General features: G+C 34.2%; 1 protein-coding gene across 1 annotated transcript in view; it reads right to left on the reverse strand.

Moving 5' to 3' along the window:
• Nucleotides 1-18,841, reverse strand: part of RTTN (rotatin) — a 166,071-nt gene that overhangs the window by 79,410 nt on the left and 67,820 nt on the right. Inside the window, exons 27-31 of the mRNA XM_063077369.1 lie at nucleotides 12,450-12,604; nucleotides 11,833-12,052; nucleotides 4,638-4,766; nucleotides 4,064-4,174; nucleotides 210-368 (exon numbers count right to left, since the gene is read on the reverse strand). Of these exons, the coding sequence (XP_062933439.1) occupies nucleotides 210-368; nucleotides 4,064-4,174; nucleotides 4,638-4,766; nucleotides 11,833-12,052; nucleotides 12,450-12,604 (774 nt within the window). The remainder of the gene's footprint in view (nucleotides 1-209; nucleotides 369-4,063; nucleotides 4,175-4,637; nucleotides 4,767-11,832; nucleotides 12,053-12,449; nucleotides 12,605-18,841) is intronic.

Here is an 18,841-nt window from a genome sequence, read left to right on the forward strand (position 1 = left end):
GTATTCTGGTTTGATCTTAGAATAAAGAACTCCAATTATTACCGTGAATTAATACCGTTTTTATTCTATAGTGCCATTTTATATGTGTTTCCCACAGGCATCAGAGATAATGGTCATGTTGAACAGAGAGGAAAGTATGATTACAGACACTATCACAATGGATTTCCAAGGAAAAAAAGGGGAGTGGGTGCTAAAAAGGACAGACATACCTCCCGGCGCACCATACTGCATTCTGACTGGTCTAGAAGAATGTTCACTACAGTTCCCCAGATCCCACCAGAAATGTTCTGACAACTACTTGCCAAGGCCACACAGCCACTTTCAAGGGTGGTCAGGGCTGATCCTAATCCCAGTGAAGTGAATCTCACCTGTTCAAATTAAAGAGAAAGTTATGGAATCAAATAATCCTATTTCCTAACATGAATTCTTAATTTTTCTGATACATAAAATATACTTTTATAAATATGACATTGGTTTTATAATCCTAAACCATAAAAGACACTTAGAGAAGACAGTGTCATATAACGTTATGAATGAATAAAAATCCTATTCCATGAGTCAAGAAAGCAATAATATAGAAAAGGAAGTTAAATATAAGTAAATGTCACACAAAGTTAAAACTAGGCATAAATAAAAAAGCATAAAATTATAGTTTACAAGCCTTTTTCTAGAGAAAGCATGGCACTTACATATCTTTTACAAACACAATTTCTATTTATTCTTAATTCTTAAAAAGGGTACCTATTCTTTTGTTTTTTATTAATTTTTTAGTGTTTCTTCCAAATAAATGCTTTTGACTTTCTTGAAACTTCTTTTCAAAACAAAAGAGTAAGTGAATTACCTTTTTCAAGATATTTAATATTTTTCCAACATATTTTTAGAGAAAAATATTTGAAAGAAGACTGATATGGTATAATATGCTTGCCGTAGTACCACTGCTGTTCAAGTCACAGACTTTGCTAAATTCCTGAATTCTGACCCAAGAATATAGTTTCAACAATAGTTACAGGGTACAAAAATAAGTAATAGAGTCATAGCATAGTCAAGTAATAAGCGCAAATTCAATGTGCCTAAAAAAAATAATGAATAAGTTCATATCAAATAATATTTCTAGAAATCAAGGTTTAAATATAATAGGATCTTATTTCTTGCTCGACATCAGTGGTCAAATGGGTAAAACTGGAAGGTTATTTAATAATATAAAATTCTGCATTGGAATGGTGATATTCCATTAAATGATACTTAAATGTCTTTTGGCTTTATAACTTATAATTTTTTTTTTTTTTTTTTTTTTTTGTCTTTTTCGTGACCGGCTCTCAGCCAGTGAGTGTACCGGCCATTCCTATATAGGATCCGAACCCGCGGCGGGAGCGTCGCCGCGCTCCCAGCGCCGCACTCTCCCGAGTGCGCCACGGGCTTGGCCCAATAACTTATAATTTCTATCTACCCTTTTAAACTATTTGAAAACTGCTGGGCTTCTCCAGTTACTTTTTACTGTTCTTTCTGAAAGTGACAGATTCTGTAATCTTCTCTCTTTTATATTTTCAATCTGTACTCCAATGAATTTGATTAAAAAGGGGGTGCTATGCATTGAACTGTGTGCCCCCAAAATTCATGTTAAAGCCGTAATTCTGAATGTGACTGTATTTGGAGATAGAGTTTTTAGAAGGTGATTTTTAGAAGGTTAAATAAGGTTATAAAGGTGGAGCTTTACTGCAGTAGGATTGGTGGGCTTAGGAAGAGAGAGAAACCTCTCTTTTTCCACGTGAATGCACCACGAAGAGTCTAAGTGAGCACATAGGGAGAAGGCAGATATCTGTAAGCCAGGAAGAAAGCCCTCATCAGAAACCAACCATGCTGGTACCATGATCTTGGAGTTCCAGCCTGTGAAAAAATAAATTTCTGTTGCTTAAGCCACCCAGTCCATGAAACAGTTGGCCCTCTGTTATCCGTGGGTTCCATCCACATCCACAGAGTCAACCAACCACAGATCAAAAATATTCCGGAAAAAAAACACAAAAAACAATACAAAACAACAATATGACAAAAAAATAATAGAGATCTTTAAAAATACAGTATAACAACTATTTACATAGCATTTACATTGTATTAAATATTATAAGTAACCTAGATATGATTTAAAGTTTATGGGCGAATGTGCATAAGTTATATGCAAACACTACATGATTTTATATAAGGGACTGGAGCATCTGCAGATTTTGCTATCCTCAGGGGCAGGGGGAGGGGGCACCTGGAACCAATCCCCCATGTATACCGAGGGATGGCTATTTTGTTATGGCAGCCTGAGCACACTAATATAGATTTTGGTGATACTGAGAAGTAGGGGTGCTGCTGAAACAAATACCTAAACATGTGAAAGAGGCTTTGGAACTGGGTAAGGGGTTAGAGCTTGAAAGAGTTCTAAGATACATGCTAGAAATAAAGACAATAGGGGTGATTCTGGTTAGGTCTCAGACAAAAATTAGGATCACATTATCGGAGGAAAGGTGATCCTTGTTATAAAGTAGCAAAGAAACTGGATAAACTGTGTTCATGTTCTAGTGTTCTGTGCAAGATAAAACTTGCGAGCAATGAAATTGGATATCTAGCTGAGATGATTTCTAAGCAAAGTATTGATGGAGTGGCTGGGTTCCTCCGAATTGAGAACAGGAAAGCAAAAGGACCAAGAACAAGGAGATTTGAAAAATTCTCAACCTATCTGTGCAAAAAATGAGAAAACATTAAGGGTGTGGCCGAACAACCATTTAATAAAGAGATCATGGATGCAACTTGCAGATTTAATCAGCCATCTCAGCAGACACCAGGAATAGAGATGGGATTACATCAGCAAAGAAAGTCAGATAAAATGAAGAAATGCTGTTGGATTTCTTGGTTTCTATAGGCAAATATGTGGTATTCTTCAAAAAAAGAGAAGAATGACCCCAAAGGAGATTCAGAGATCATCAGGGCTGCCACTCCCACCACAGGCCTACGGGGCAAGATTATTTCTTCCTTGGTTTCAAAGAGTGGGGCCACCTCTCTGGTTTCAATGGGCCAGGATGACCCTGCCCAGTGACTCAAGGACAAGCCTGTCCTTGAAGACAGCCACATGGGTGAGACCCTTGCAGAGAGCCGAAGGGGGGTGGGGGTGGGGGCAACCCCAGTGAGCCAGTAAGGCACAGCCTCAAGCCAAAGAGCACTATTCTTGAGCCTTAAGATCAAATGGAATTTGCCTGCTATAGGTTTTGGAATTGTTTGGGACCCATCACTCTTTCCTTCTTTCCTATTTTTCCCATTGGGAATGAGAATGTCTACCCTACCATCATATATCAGAGGCAGATAACTTCTGTGATTTCTCAGGCTCACATCTGAAGAAAAATTTAGCCTCAGGATGAATCATACTGTGTCTGATTTAGATGGTATTTAGATGAAACTTTGGACCTTAAAGTTGATGCTGGAATAACTTAAAACTTTAGGAGCTGTTAAGATGGAATGAATGCATTTTTCAGGAGAGAGAACATGAATTTGAGGGGTCCAGGGATGGAAACTCATGAACTAAACTGTGTCCCTCTAAAACTCATATGTTGAAGACTTGACCCCCAATGTGACTATATTTGGAGACAGGGATTCTAGGAGGTAAAGTTAAATGAGGTCATAAGGGTGGGATCCTAACCAGTAGGATTAGTGCCCTTAAAAGGAAAAGAAGAGAAAGAAATCTCCCCCCTCTCCCCTTGTCTCATGCATGCACAAGGAAAGGCCATGTGAATACACAGCAAGAAGACAGCTGCCTATAAGCCAGAAAGAAAGCCCTTACCACAACCTATGAAGTCACCCTGATCTTGGACTTGCAGCCTCCAGAACTATAAGAAAATAAATTTCTGTTGTTTAAGCCATTCAGTCTATGGTATTTTCTTATGGCAGCCTGAATTAAGACATGAGTTAAATAAAACATAAGATATAGCCACTAAAATAACTCCCTAATATTAATGTGTATATGCATATATGTTTGTTTCATTTGTCTTTTAATATAAACACAATGGACTTGATTCTCCTTTACACTGACCTCTGGATCCCGATCAACCCATAATGGAATCAGCCAAGTCAATCCCTGTTGGGTAGGTACACGTTCTTCACTATGACTACCCAAATGCAAGAACCAAAGTGACACCCACTCCTAGAATGAAAACAAAGTGAACAAAAACACTTCAGGTAAGTCACTAAGAATAACGTACAGGGGGTTTAACATAACTCTGAACTTTTAAAGATGAAAAGTAAAAATGTACTTAAAACTTGGTTTTAATCCATTCTTTAGCTAAAACAAGGCAAGCAAAAATCTCTGCTTCTCTTTAAAAAGTTAAACATAATTTTTCGACAGGAGCTAGTTTTTCCATGATTTAGACAAAAATGTAGTTTTCTAGTGAGTGCATATTTCAATCAAAATAATTTCAAATAAAATTCAGATTTGTGTAATATACAACTTCTAAGAAATATCGTAGTCAAAAAACATTTTTGTCTCCTAAAAAGAAGTCAAAAGAGACATTTTCATGTAGCAAGCATATAGGCTTGAAATGTGTTAGACACAGCACATTCCTTTGCAAGCAACTGTTCAGAAGACAGGCAGCTTCTAATGATCTCACCAAGCTCTGAGCCTGAGCCATCATCTCATGGGATAAGTGAAGCAAGCAAAGAATTGTGCTCTTCGTAACACCTTTTCCCATGAAGGACATAGCATTTCCTCCACGCTCCACATAAAAAGAAGTAATGACCTGAAAAACAAATGTAAACAATTTCATGGTGGCTTCATTCTTAACGGTATATTAAGAGAAATATGTAACTTTCTACTGACTTGTCTGAATTGAATCCCAACTACATAAAGATAGAATGTTCTTAGTTTATATACTTAAAAATGGTTAAGATGGTAAATTTTATGTTACATGTATTTTACCACAGTTAAAAAAAAGTTCTTAAATATTTTTCCCTTTGGAATTTGTAAAAAGGAGGTGTAGTGTCCTCCTAGAACATTATTGTGATTTAGCATACGCTTATAACATCTAAAAATTTTTACAATATCCTTTAAGTCAAAGAGTTTATAAATATCTTGTTTAAAAATATACATAGAAATTACTAGCTCTATAAAACTCACTGACTACCAGAGTTATACCAGATTTTCTTTTATTATGGTTTAAACGTAAATGGACATTCTCCTCACTTCTAAGTGATCTCAGATTTCTATTGCATATTCAAGTACATTTAGCCATCCGTATCTGTGGGTTCCACATCTATGGATTCAACCAACTATAGACGGAAAATATTTGGGGGAAAAAAAAAATTCCAAAAAGCCAAAACTTGAATTTGCCATGTGCCAAGTACTATGTTGAGTCCACATAAATGAAGTAACGTGTAGGTACTATATTAAGTATCATAGGTAATCTAGAGATAAATCTTAAAGTATATGGGAGGATGTGCGCAGGTTATATGCAAATACTACATCATTTTACGTGTCTCATGTAAAGAACTTGAGAACCTACAAATTCTGGTATTTGTGGGCAGGGGGTCCTAGACCAATCCCCCACAAATACCCCAAGGGATGACTTGTATATGTTTATTATTCAAATCACTGGTTCTCAACTTTTTTCTCTCCCACGTACATGAGAGATTTGACACATTTTCATGAGTAACAACAAAGGAATTGTTTTTCATATGAAGAAACATTCATTTAACTGAGGAGCTGAATCAGAATAGACATGGGAAGTTAGGCAACTATAGTTTGAGGAAAAGTCCTCCCCGCTGATTCAGAAAATCCTTTGAAATGTGTGGCAACCTCTTTCGGACCATTACTGTATGCATCATATATTGTCCCCCAAAAAAGGGGTACAACAAATATTTTTTACCTGAATGAATAACAAGAACCTTTATAGCTTTTCAACGCTTAAACAACAAAAAAAATTCAAAGAGGCAAAAGATCACTCATAATTCACAGAAGTTTAATGGGAAAAATGCTAACTGTATTCAGGTGCCAATACATTTTGAAGAAAAAATTTGTTGTAAGTCAAAACAATCAAAACTGTTTCTAATCTGCACTCACACAACAGAAAGTACTTCAAATTATCCACCCAAGGTCTCGCTGCTTTTATCACAGAATACTTCAATGTAAACCATTTTGTCTTAGTCTACCTTTTAGTTTGTTTTTTCCCACTCATCCAGCAAATTAGATATGTTTTTAAAAGACAGCATAAATTACGTTAATAAAAGCAACTTATTTGTAAGTAATTTGGGGACTTTGAACTAAATTAGAATTTTCACAAAACAAATAACTTAACATTTTGTCTGAAAGATAAAACAAGATTGGCCAGGGTTTAACAACTGTGGGAAACAGCTACATGGACTCTACTATTCTTCCTACATATGTATATGTTTAAAATTTTTACAATTAAAATTTAAAAATTTAAGTCACTACATTAAAAATAAGATTCCTCAATCATCTAGTCCTTATCTTCCTCTAAATCATCATTAGAGATATCTAACATCTGTGTAATGATTTTACTTCTAGTCTACAAGTGATATGCCAAGAACTTTGATATTATCTTCTTTCAACTTGACCTTTTTGTCAGATTTCTGGAATTACACATTATGTATCTGATTTTAAGAATTTAATTATCATAATTTACCTACAATAATTAATCATGCTTAAAAGTCTAATTTCATGACTACAAAATACAAATATTCACATTCGTTTCACTGTGCAGTAGCAAAGTAACATGATATGTTGATGTTAAAAATATGGCTCCCTTCAAAAAGAGAAGCTTCTTTAACTCCTGAGAAACTATGAAGCAAATCATCTGGAACAACAATGACTTTGTTTTAATGTCCATTCACATAAGCCTTATTTTTATTCCTAAAAAGATGAATTTAGTCAGTAGTATAATAAAGAGACCTATTTACCTAATTAATAAACTAAGCAGAAACTCCTAAGATTAAGTGTGACTCTGCTACAATTTCTAACAAAAGTGATATATTTCTTCATTTAATATAAAGACAAAGATTTTCTTCTCAAGATGTTTTATGAAGCATGAAAAACCTCCTCTGTTTATACCAAATCAAGATTTGGTTTTTGGTTTTTTAAAATTTATTTTATCAATATATAATGTAGTTGATTTTCATGTGCCTTTACCAATTCCTCTTTCCCCTACCCCTCTCCCTCATCAAATCAAGATTTGTTAATCAAGTTTTTCATAACTGTATAACAGGGACTGTACAATATTTATCTATTTCTTAGCTTAAAAAATGTGATTTTTATTACCTGAAGGACAACTGAATTTAGAGAGATTACTGCCATTTTGCCACAACTTCTTACCTAAAACTAAGGGGTTTTTCTGTTCTCCAATACCATAAAAAGTGCATTTTAATTTCTGGTATTTGAAGCACAGGTGTGATCTGAAGTCTCTCTTCTTACACAATTTTAAAAACAAAAATACTTCTGATAGTTTCTAAATATAAACAACACAACACTTAGTTTCTCCTTCAATTACTGCTGTAGTAGGTTCTCACGTATCCCTGATCTGAAGTACGTAAAACTCACTTTATAGAGATGTGCTCCATACAAAGTTTATAAATGAAGTATTTATAAATCACATTACAAATACTGCTATAAATTAAGTACTTGTAGTTTGCATTATATTTTAAACGCATTAGAGAAGCTAACTTTTTAGAAAACAAAATGGGTTATTCTTTAATATGTTTGTTTTAAAAGTTCATACATTTCTGATCATAGACACCTTGCATGGGATAAATAATCAGTATACTGACAGTTTGTTCTTTTTCAAAACTTACATTTAAGAAATAATAAAATTTATTAAAGGGCTACAGTAAAATTCATATTAAATTTTACAGTACAGCTAAAAGTATTTATAATTTTGAAGTCTTTTTTAAAAAGCAATACGCTTTTGGAAAAAAAAATTCTAGATAACACCATCTAGAATGGTGTTAATTTACTACTGAACATACAAACATCACCTAAACCATTATTTTAGTAATGAAAGTACAAAAATGAAACCCACATCATTTACATTCATTTATATCAAATTTCTAATTTTATTCAAACTGTATTCTAATTTTAAAACTATATGTAAGATGCATATTAATTAAATGATTCACTATGTATCCACTATGTACAAATTACTGTGCAAGGCCAACAGGGTAACCATAGGACAGTGGAAATAGTCCAAAGGTGGTTCTCACAAGCTCAGAGCCTAATACATCAATGCACAAAATAAAAATTATAATGTATTAAGAAAAAAATACAACGTATTAAGTAATAGGGACATATAGAAACTGCTATATGTACATAGTCTATAGAAGAGAGCAGTCAAACAACATTTACTGAGGGTCTAACTATGGAAAAATAAGAAAAGGCTTACTAAAGGAAGGTAAATAAGGTAGACCTTGAACTTTGTGTAGAGATTGCCAAACACAGAAGAGAGGAAACAATGTGAAAGAAATAGTCTTTTTATAAAAACTTTTTTATTTAGGGAGAATAGCCAGATATAAAGAAAACTTAAGAGATGTATTTTTCATTTTTAAAAATAAAAATGGAGATAAGACTCAAAATGCAAGAATACCAAGAGTCTTATACTTGAAAAAAGAGGTTTGGATTGAAAGATTTCAATCTCTGAAGGATAATCTGGTGGTAGGTAGAGATTGTATAATAGCAGTAGGAACATGCAGCATGAAAAGAATAGGAAGTTATAGACACAATTTGGCCAAATGATTCCATGCCTACAATGCCCACTGCTATCTATCAACTTATTCATCTTTCAAAATCTAATTCTACACTGCCTCCTCCAAGAGTCTTTCCTCAAGTCCTAATACAGTAAATGATCCCAACCTCTGTCTTTCACTGAACCTTTCAAGGCAAAACAAGGCTGTCAGATTTGGACAAAAAGGAAACAATGAAACGTTTTTGGATTAAGACAGTTTGTAACCTACATAAACAGCAAAAGCAAAAATAGCCAAAGATGCCAGTTCCCACCGTCCTTTGGACAAGGTAACACTGAAAAAAGGGGCCAGATGACTGCAATGCAGATGGTAGAGCACTCTATTGTTGAGAAGCCCATGCCATACTGCAGCAAAGCAGTTTTATAGCCTGCAGCTATACCCCAAGGGGAGAGAGGCAGAAAGCTCAACCTCACCAGAACTTGGGAGGCAATAAGAAATAGGTTCATGGCAGACTTCCTGATAGATAGTGAAGTAAATGAGAATCAATCTTGAAGCAGTTCCTCACGAGCCTCCCATGTTCTCATGTTCAGAAGCATCGCAGGAAATTCTGCCATGACTTAGATCAGCTGCAGTTAAGCCTGGTCTACCATGTGGGCCAAGTGCACACATGCAAAATTGCCAGGGCACTGTGGCGAAGCTGTTCTCTTACAGAACTATGTACAACCACATCATACTAAAAATATTTTGAACTAAATGATGATCAAAACATGGCATATTAGAATGCAACATCATTAAGGCCATGCTTAGTAAGTCCTTACAGCTGAAATGCATATTTGAGAAAGGCTTAAAAAAAAAAAAAAAATCGGGCCGAGCCCGTGGTGCACTTGGTAGAGTGCTGCGCTGGGAGCGCGGTGACGCTCCCGCTGCGGGTTCGGATCCCATATAGGAATGGCCAGTGCGCTCACTGGCTGAGTGCTGGTCACGAAAAAGACAAAAAAAAAAAAAAAAAAAAAAAAAAAAAATCAATGAAGACACCACTTTAAAATGTTAGATTAAGAGCCATAAATTAAACCAAAAGTATAAGGAAATAAGTGTAAGCAGAAATTAATAAAATAGGGAGAAAACATTAAAGAGAGGATCAACAAAGCCAAAGATTCATTCTTTGACATGACTAATAAAACATACAAACCACCATCAGGACCAATCAAGAAAAATGAAGAAAGAAAGAATTAATGTCTGGAATGAAAAGGAATCTCACTACAGATTCAGTAGACATTAAAAAATAAGATGATTTGATGAATATTTTACATTAATGAATTTGAAAATTAAGATTTTTTTTAAATTCTAGAAAAACCACATTTATATGAAGACTAACAAAAAAACCCTGAAAGTCTAATAACTCTACATCTATTTTAAAAATTCAATTCATAATTTATTATGTTCCCCAAAAGAAAATTCCAGGCCTTGACTGCTTTACCATCAAATTCTACCATTTAAGGGTGAAATAACACAAATTCAAATCAACTATTACAAAAAAGAAAAACAGAGAAAGTTATGTGGAAAAAAGAGGTAATTATATACATATAAAATTCATGTTATATATAATGGAAAATACTATATGGAATGATTTTGATATTAAAACTTGACAAAATCTTTATGATAAAAAAGACAGATGCAGTAATTCTAAAAACATTTTTCACATTAGGAAATAGATGAGAAAATTCTAAAACCATTAGAAAACTAAATCCATTAATATATAAAAAGAATAATACATTACAACCTAGCTGAAATGTTTCCAGAAACGCAAGGTTGCTTAACATTTAAAAAAATCAATATAAATTCATCACTTTAATGGAATATAGGAGAAAAATCAAATGATTACCTTAAAAGATACAGAAAAAGCAATATACATTTACAATTTTAAAAACAAAGCTCTTAAAGCAGGATAAAAAAGCTCCTTAATTTTTTTTTTTTATAATTGACAAAACGCAGGATCTACCATAAACAGCATCCTGAAAGGTGAAATATTAAAGGCCTTTGCTTTGAGACTGGAAACAAGGAATACCGGATGCATGATCAATATATAAAAATTGAGTAATTCCATTCATCAACAACAGTTAGAAAATGAAATTTAAAAAAAAGATATAATGTACTGATTTTCTATCTTTTTTTCTTTTTGCATCTGACAAGTACAGGGAACACAGTGCTCTAACCAACTGAGCTAACTGGCTAGCCCTAATGTATTCATTTTCACCAAAAGACAAGAATGTTCATAGCAGCAGTATCCAAAATTGCCCTAAACCAGAAGAAAAAGAAAAACCAAATGTTCTTCAACATTATAGTATCATAATACTACACAAGAAAGAAATTAAATTAACTCCACCTACAAGCAACAAAACAAACATCTCATAAGCGTAAAGTTGAAAGAAAACAACCACACGATAAAGCAGGACATATAATTCCATTTATACAAAATTTAAAAAATAGAAATTATTGTGTATATAAACACATGCTTAAGTGGTAAAACAATCAAGAAATGCAAAGAAGTAAATAATGAAAAAAATTTTAAAAAACTACCTTTTGAGAAAGGAGTAGAGGTTGGGGGGGGGTATGACAAATGGTTCTAGGGTGCCCCTGCTTCTACTTTTGGATCTGGGGGTAACTTGTGGTTGATCATTATGTGATAATTCACTGAGTTATGTATTTATGTTTTGGTACTGTCTGCATATATGTTGTATTTCACAACTTAAAAGGTTAAACAAAATAAATAAATCACCCTACTGCAGAAACTTAATTAAATGTAAGCCTTAGTTTATTTTTCTTGAAAATGAGAAATATTCATAAGAGTGATCTTATTTGTTAATGAAAACCATCAGCACACTTAACCATTACAGTGAGTTATATAAATACTATATAATTATCTACATTAAATATAGTAATACAAGAGTACTTCAAAGAGATCGTGAAAAATAGCATTGAAAGGTAATACTAACCTTATTTTTTTCCATGACCGTTCTGAAGTACACTCATATACAATGCCCTTATGCCTGGCACATGGTGAAAGCAATCAGTAAGTCGTAAATAGCTATTATAAGGGAGGTTGTTATTTTTACTTACCTCAAGGAGACCTGACAAGTACTTCACACAAATGTCAAGGGGCTTGGTGAGAGGAGAGTGCGAGCTCCAGCCGGGAAATGCGGTGAGGTGAGCCAGCCCCCGCAAGGTCCGCTCGAGGGAGGGCAGGCCGTAGAAATGAGGGGCATCCGTGACTCTCAGACACTGGAGCAGTTTCAGAGCCAACTGCGTTTGGAAAACGTAAAGAAGTTCCAAGCATTTCCTATATAGGTAAAAGGCAGAAAATCAACCCCAGAGTACGCGGAATGGGCTTAATGGGCTGTCTTATGGACTACAGAGGATTTACAGGTCACTGTATTAGAAAAGTATGTACTAGACTAAATGGAAGAAAATAGTTCCTCTCAAAACCAGACTTCTCAAGAAAGCATAGCTAAAATACCAACTAGGGTATATGATGTAAACTACAAGTAACAATTACACTGAAAAATAAACAAATGGATACTGGTATTGAAACAAAAACAGATCACCATAACTGATGATGACTTAAGTATTTCCACATTTTAATTTGAAACAAATGAAAAGTAAAACTCTTTGGAAAGCAAAAGAAAACTAGGTTCTGTATGAATATACACCCAAACTATGGCTGGTACAGACAGTACCTGTCAGTAACGGCCACGACACTGAGCAGCAAGGCACTGAAGAGGGCCATCAGTTCTTTCTGAAGCTGCTGCCTCACAGCAGTCCCGATGTGACCTGTTTGTCCTCGTGCCTGTGACTCCGTCAGAACCAGCAGGTCGAATAGTGGGTTTGGACTCTAAAAGACCAAATGTGTAAAAAGTGTACTTACTCTCGAATTGAGCTATGTGTTGTTTCCTATGAAGGTTTTGTTGCTAACCATGTTCTAGATTTACTAAGAGTTATATTATCTGACTAGTAGGTCTAGGACTTTACTGCATTAGTAGGGATGTTTGAAACTCAAAAGGTGCTTGTTATCCCAACAAAAGGAAAGCACATCTATTACAGAAAGCTGAGGAAAATAGAAGCACAGTAAGAAAAACAAATCCACACATCACCACACCTCACACAGATTGCCACTACATATTATGTATAGGTATATACTCTCCTTTTTGTTTCTATGATTATAAACAGAATTATATATTTTTTAAAAAGCTGAGATCAAGTAAAAAAAAATCCACTATTGTAATAATTTTTTCTACTTAATGTTATTACCAATATTTCTTCAAAAACATTATTTTAATATCTAATTTCAACCATAAGTATTTATCACACCAACTACTGAATATTTGAAGATTTATAATTTCACTAAGCTGTAACACACAGTGTGCCCAATTCTGATTATGTCTGATGGAGTCTGGATGTGTTGTCCCCTCCAAAACTCATGTGGAAATTCGATTCCCAATGTGGCAGTATTGGAAACTGATTGAGTCATGGGGCGGATCCCTTATGAATGGATTAATGATGGGGGGGGGGAGTAATGAGTGAGTTCTTGCTCTATTAGTTCCCACTAGAGCTTGTTGTTTAAAGGACTCTGGCACCTCCTCTCTCCCTTGCTTTGGATCTCTTGCTTCCTGTCGCCATGTGATCTGCTTGTACCTGCTGGCTGCCTGCCACTTTCTGCCATGAGTAGAAGCAGCCTGAGGCCTGTGCTAGACACAGCTGTCCCAGAATCGTAAGCCAAATAAACCTTTCTTCTTTATAAATTACCCAGTCTCAGGTAATTCTGTTACAGCAACACAAAATGGACTAAAACAATGTCTTATGTATGATTCCATGCAATGAAATTACCAAATGAAAACATAAGTTTTAATCTCTTTGATATATATCGCCAAATTGTCCCTCCAAAATGTATACCAATACAACTAAGCAGGATGTAAAAAGGCCCACAGCATCCAAGCCAATACTGAGGATTATTAGTGCTGTAATATTTACCAATTTGATAGGCTAATAATGAAACTAGTGCTTTGTAAAATGTTTACTGTTTTTCCAACTTAAAAAAAAATGTAGCTAAAGAAATGTAAAAGGATTACTTCTAACAATATTTAGAGTAGAAAATGTTACATTAACCAGCAGCATTCATAGATACATGGATTATTTATTAATACAACGTGATAGGCACTGTGCTTAAAAAGAAAGAAAACAAGATTTCACTCAATTTTTGGTTAGAAGATTTACATTTTCATTTGTTTTATAGATGGGCAAACAGATATTAATAAAGAGGTTAAAAACATGCTTAGTCATAGAAATGGCAGAGCAAGAATCATGCTCTGGTGCATTCTAGCTGTTATGACAAATAACCGAACATCTGGCAGCACACTCACTAAGGATTTCACTCAGTGGTATCTCTGAAAACAGCAATAGCTATATGATTTATTGAAAACCATCATCACAATCAACTGGATCTTCAGCAGGCTGAATGCTCATGTAAGATTCTCCTTCCTCCATGCAACTTTCTGCACTTATCTAAACAAGTAATACAAAGGAATTATGAGAGGCCTTCACAGATTCATTGTACTCTCTCTTTTCTGCTTCATATTCATTTAAATATTCTTGCTTCTCTTTATCAGTGAGATCTCACCACATGCCACCAATATCTTTGCCAATCTCCAACAACTTCAGGTCAGGATTGGAAGGCTTTTCTTGGTTTTGGAAAGACTGTAAGACCTTTCTGCTATGCCTCAGGTAAGGCATCAGTGTCTTATCTGGTGGATTCAGGGGTTCTGGAATCTTAACACCAGAGGATGCCATAACCTAGCTTTTGATGCCTGTGTTCCCTCCCAGCCTGTAGTTGTTGCCGGCAAGATGACTACAAGGATTGTATTGCACACAGCCTGGTGTGCTGGGCATTTGTGCTACAGGAGTTGGGGTGGGAGGTAGGGCATAAGATGGTCTTTTTGACATTTTGGAAGATGAACTTCAGTTTTTTAAGAATAAATCTGAGACACCCCGGGCAGAAAGAGCACCGGCAGCTCTCGCTTCACTTCCCTTTGTCCTAACTTTATGTCTTTTATTTTGAGCAAGGAATGTCTTTGGACCAATTAAAATTACAGAAAAGATAACTGCAACTTCTATGTTTCATACATGAATAAAAGAATCATGATACACATTTAGTAAATCATAAAAAATAATTACAAGGGTACTTCAGAAAGTTCCCAGAAAAACAGAATTAAAAGAGAATACTAATCTTTACATGAACTTTTTGAAGTATCCTTGTATATTTTTATAGTATTCTTAGCCCTAAATAACCAAAGGTTAACTCACACTCATGTAACCTCTGACTCCCATAAATATGGACAAAATGAACAAGCTGCCCTTAACGAAAATGCAAAGTCTGTCTTGGTAAAATATAGTTTTACTATTGAAACTTATTAATTCTGATACACTGACAAAAATTAAGTAGAAGCTACTGATTAGTACATGAATATACTGCTACAGTAGGTATATACCTAAAATTAAGATTCTTCTAAAGAATCTCATATTAATAACTCAATTCTGCTTGTAGATTGCTGAGACTTTTCTCCTTTATATCTCTGGCTGATAGGTTAACACTAAGATTCCATGAACCTCAGCAACATCACTTCTAAAATATGGGATGAATTACCATTCCTCAAGTACAACAGAGTAGATGTCTTTACTGATACCTACTGATCTCAAGTGCTTAATCATACCTGAAGTTTTTGTCTTTAGACATTGATATTCAATTCTAATTTTACACCAACTACTTAGGCCATTATTTTGTCCCTGCTGACCTCCAAAAGGCAACAACTTCTATAATGACGGCTTGTTTTCCATATGTATGCACTGTTACCACTCATCATATCCAATTTTACATTCACCAGCAACCTATGCTAACAGGAAGCTCAATGCCCTCAATGAACTCCAAGTACCCATGAGCCTGCTAGGTGAAAGTCAGCAAAGAAAGGGATGTGTGCTACGTAGTTCTAAACAGGCTCAGCAAAACAAGAAAAAAGCATAGCCCCACTTTTATAAATTCCATAAAAAAATTCATTTTGAAAAGAAAGGTATTCAAATTCAGCACTTCCAGGTTATTTTATATATTGACAAAAATCAATATACACTACACTACAATCCAGATTAGTGGTGCAATAGATTCCAAAAGTGCCTAAGAATTATAACGTTTGTAAGAAATTAATGTTTTGATAAAACAAACAAAATTTTCACAGGAGAAAGTTCCTAAATCTTCCCTCAAGAAACCAGCTGATTTTTCTTCTCACTTCCTGTTAGCAGTCTTCTCTCTAATCAGGAATTCCTATCTACTTAATTTTGTTAGTTTCTGCAACCACTGCTTTTGCATGTCTTTTCATGTATATCCACACATTCAAAATAATTTCTTTAGAAATATTTTACTGACCTTAAATCATTTCTCACTTATATTACCCACTTCAAATGATAAACTTTAAAAGGCACCTGATTTTCTATTTTCAGGTTTTCTTTATCCTAAACACTGGTTGTTACATAACATGTACTAATTTACACCATGATACTTAGTAAGTAAGCTCTCCTGCTAGGGCATGCTTAACTCCACTTTGCTCACCCTTAAAAGTATTATTATTTATAACACCAGTGATGATAATATATGAGGAGATAACGTAGAGATAACGTAGAAATTTTCCAAAGAAAGGCTTGATACCATACAAAGTCAAATAAGCAAATAATTGTACCAAAACTATTTTTCTAATATTTTGTTAAAATTAGAGTATAATCATCTGGAATCTTGTAGACATTTTATACTAATTTCATAACTATGACTAAATTATAAAATATTTATCAGCACTCATAATGTACTACAAAATTCACAATCATTTAAATGTATGGTTTTACAAAGTCTTAACAAATTTAAAAAGACTGAAATCATATTGAGTATCTTTTCTAACCACAATGCTATGAAACTAGAAGCCAGTAACAGGAGAAATGTTGGAAAATTCACAAATACATGGAAATTAAACAACATGCTCCAGAACAACCAATGGGTCAAAGAAGAAATTAAAAGGGAAATTTAAAAAATATCTTGAGACAAATTAAATGAGCAAAAAATGAACCAAAACTTATGGAATGAAGCAAAAGTGGATCTAAAAGAGAAGTTTATAGCAATAAACACCTACATCGATAAGAAAATCTTAAATAAACAACTTATCATCACACCTAAAGAAACCAGAAAAAGAAGAACAAACTAAGCCCAAAGTTAGTAAAAGGAAGAAAATAATAATGATCAGATCAGAAACAAATAAACAGCAACTAGAAAAATAATAGAAAAGATCAACAGAACTAAGAGTTGGTTTTTTGAAAGACAGACAAAATTGACTACACTTTTGCTAGGCTCAGAAAAAAAAAGACGACTCAAATAAAATGAGAAATGAAAGAGGAGACATTACAACTGAAATTAAGGAAATACAAAGGATAAGAGACTACTACAAACAATTATATGGCAAGAAGTCAGATAACCTAAATTAAATGAATAAAATCCTAGACACATACAACGTACCAAGATTGTAACATGAAGAAATAAAAAATCTCAACAGAACATTAACAAGGAAGGAGACTGAATCAGTAATAAAAAGTCTTCCATCAAAGAAAAGCCCAGGACTTGATAGCTTCACTGCTGAATTCTACCAAACATTTAAAAATTAATACTAATCCTTCTCAAGCTCTTCTGAAAAACCGAAGAGGGAAAAGTTCCAAACTCATTTTATGAGACCAGCATTATCCCTATACCAAAGCCAAACAAGGCTACCAGAAGAAAAAAAATTTTTTTTAATTGCAGGCCAATATCCCTGATGAACACAGATGCAAAAATCCTCACAAAATACTTGCAAACCAAAAACAAGAGCTCATTAAAAAGATCATTTTCTATGATCAAGTGGGATTCATGCCAGGGATGCAAGTTTGGTTCAACACACACAAATCAATAAATGTGAAACATCATATTAACAAAGTTAAGGACAAAAACCATATGATCATCTTGATAGATATAGAAAAAGTATTTGACAATATTCCAGATCCTTTCATGATAAATTCTGAACAAATTAGGGATGGAAGGAATGTACCTCAACACAATAAAGGCCATATATGACAAACTCGCAGATAACACCCTACTCAACAGTAAAACGTTGAAACCTTTTTCTCTAACAACAAGAAAAGACTAGGATGCCATACTCTTTCTTACCACTCATATTCAACATAGTACTGCAAGTCCTAACCAGAGCAGGCAGGAGAAGGAAATAAAAGGCATCAAAATTGAAACGAAAGAAGTTAAATTGTTTCTGTTTGCAGCCAACATGATCTTAAATACAGAAAACCCTACAAACTCCACCAAAAAACTGTTAGAAGTAATAAACAAATTGAGTAAAGTTGCAGGATACAAAATCAACATACAAAAATCAGTAGCATTTCTGTAGACTAGCCAGAACAAAAACAGAAATTCCCATTTATAATAGTTACAAAAAACTAAGATAAAATACTTAAGAATAAATTTAACCAAGGAGGAGAAAGATCTCTACACTGAAAACTATAAAACACCGATGAACAAAATTGAAGACACAAATAAGTGGAAAGATATCTCATGTTCATGGACTGGAAAAACTAATATTGCTAAAATGTCCGTACTACCTAAAGTAATCTATAGATTCAATGCGATTCAATGCAATCCCTATCAAAATTCCAATGGCATTTTTCACAGAAATAGATAAAAATAATCTTAAAATTCATATGGAAGCACAAGAGACCTCATATAGCCAAAGCAATCTTAAGAAAAAAGAACAAAGCTAGAGACATCACACTACCTGACTTCAAAATATACTACAAAGCTACAGTAATCCAAATAGCTTGGTACTGGCATAAAAACAGACACACAGGCCAATGGAACAGAATAGACAGTCCAGAAATAAATCCAGGCATTTACAGTCAATTGATTTCAACAAAGGTGCCAAGAACACAAAATAGGAAAAGGACAGTCTTTTCAATAAATGATGTTGGGTAAAATGGATATCCACATACAGAAAAATTTAATTAGATA

This window comes from Cynocephalus volans, chromosome 13 (genome assembly GCF_027409185.1).
Source record: "Cynocephalus volans isolate mCynVol1 chromosome 13, mCynVol1.pri, whole genome shotgun sequence".
Lineage (NCBI taxonomy): Eukaryota > Metazoa > Chordata > Mammalia > Dermoptera > Cynocephalidae > Cynocephalus > Cynocephalus volans.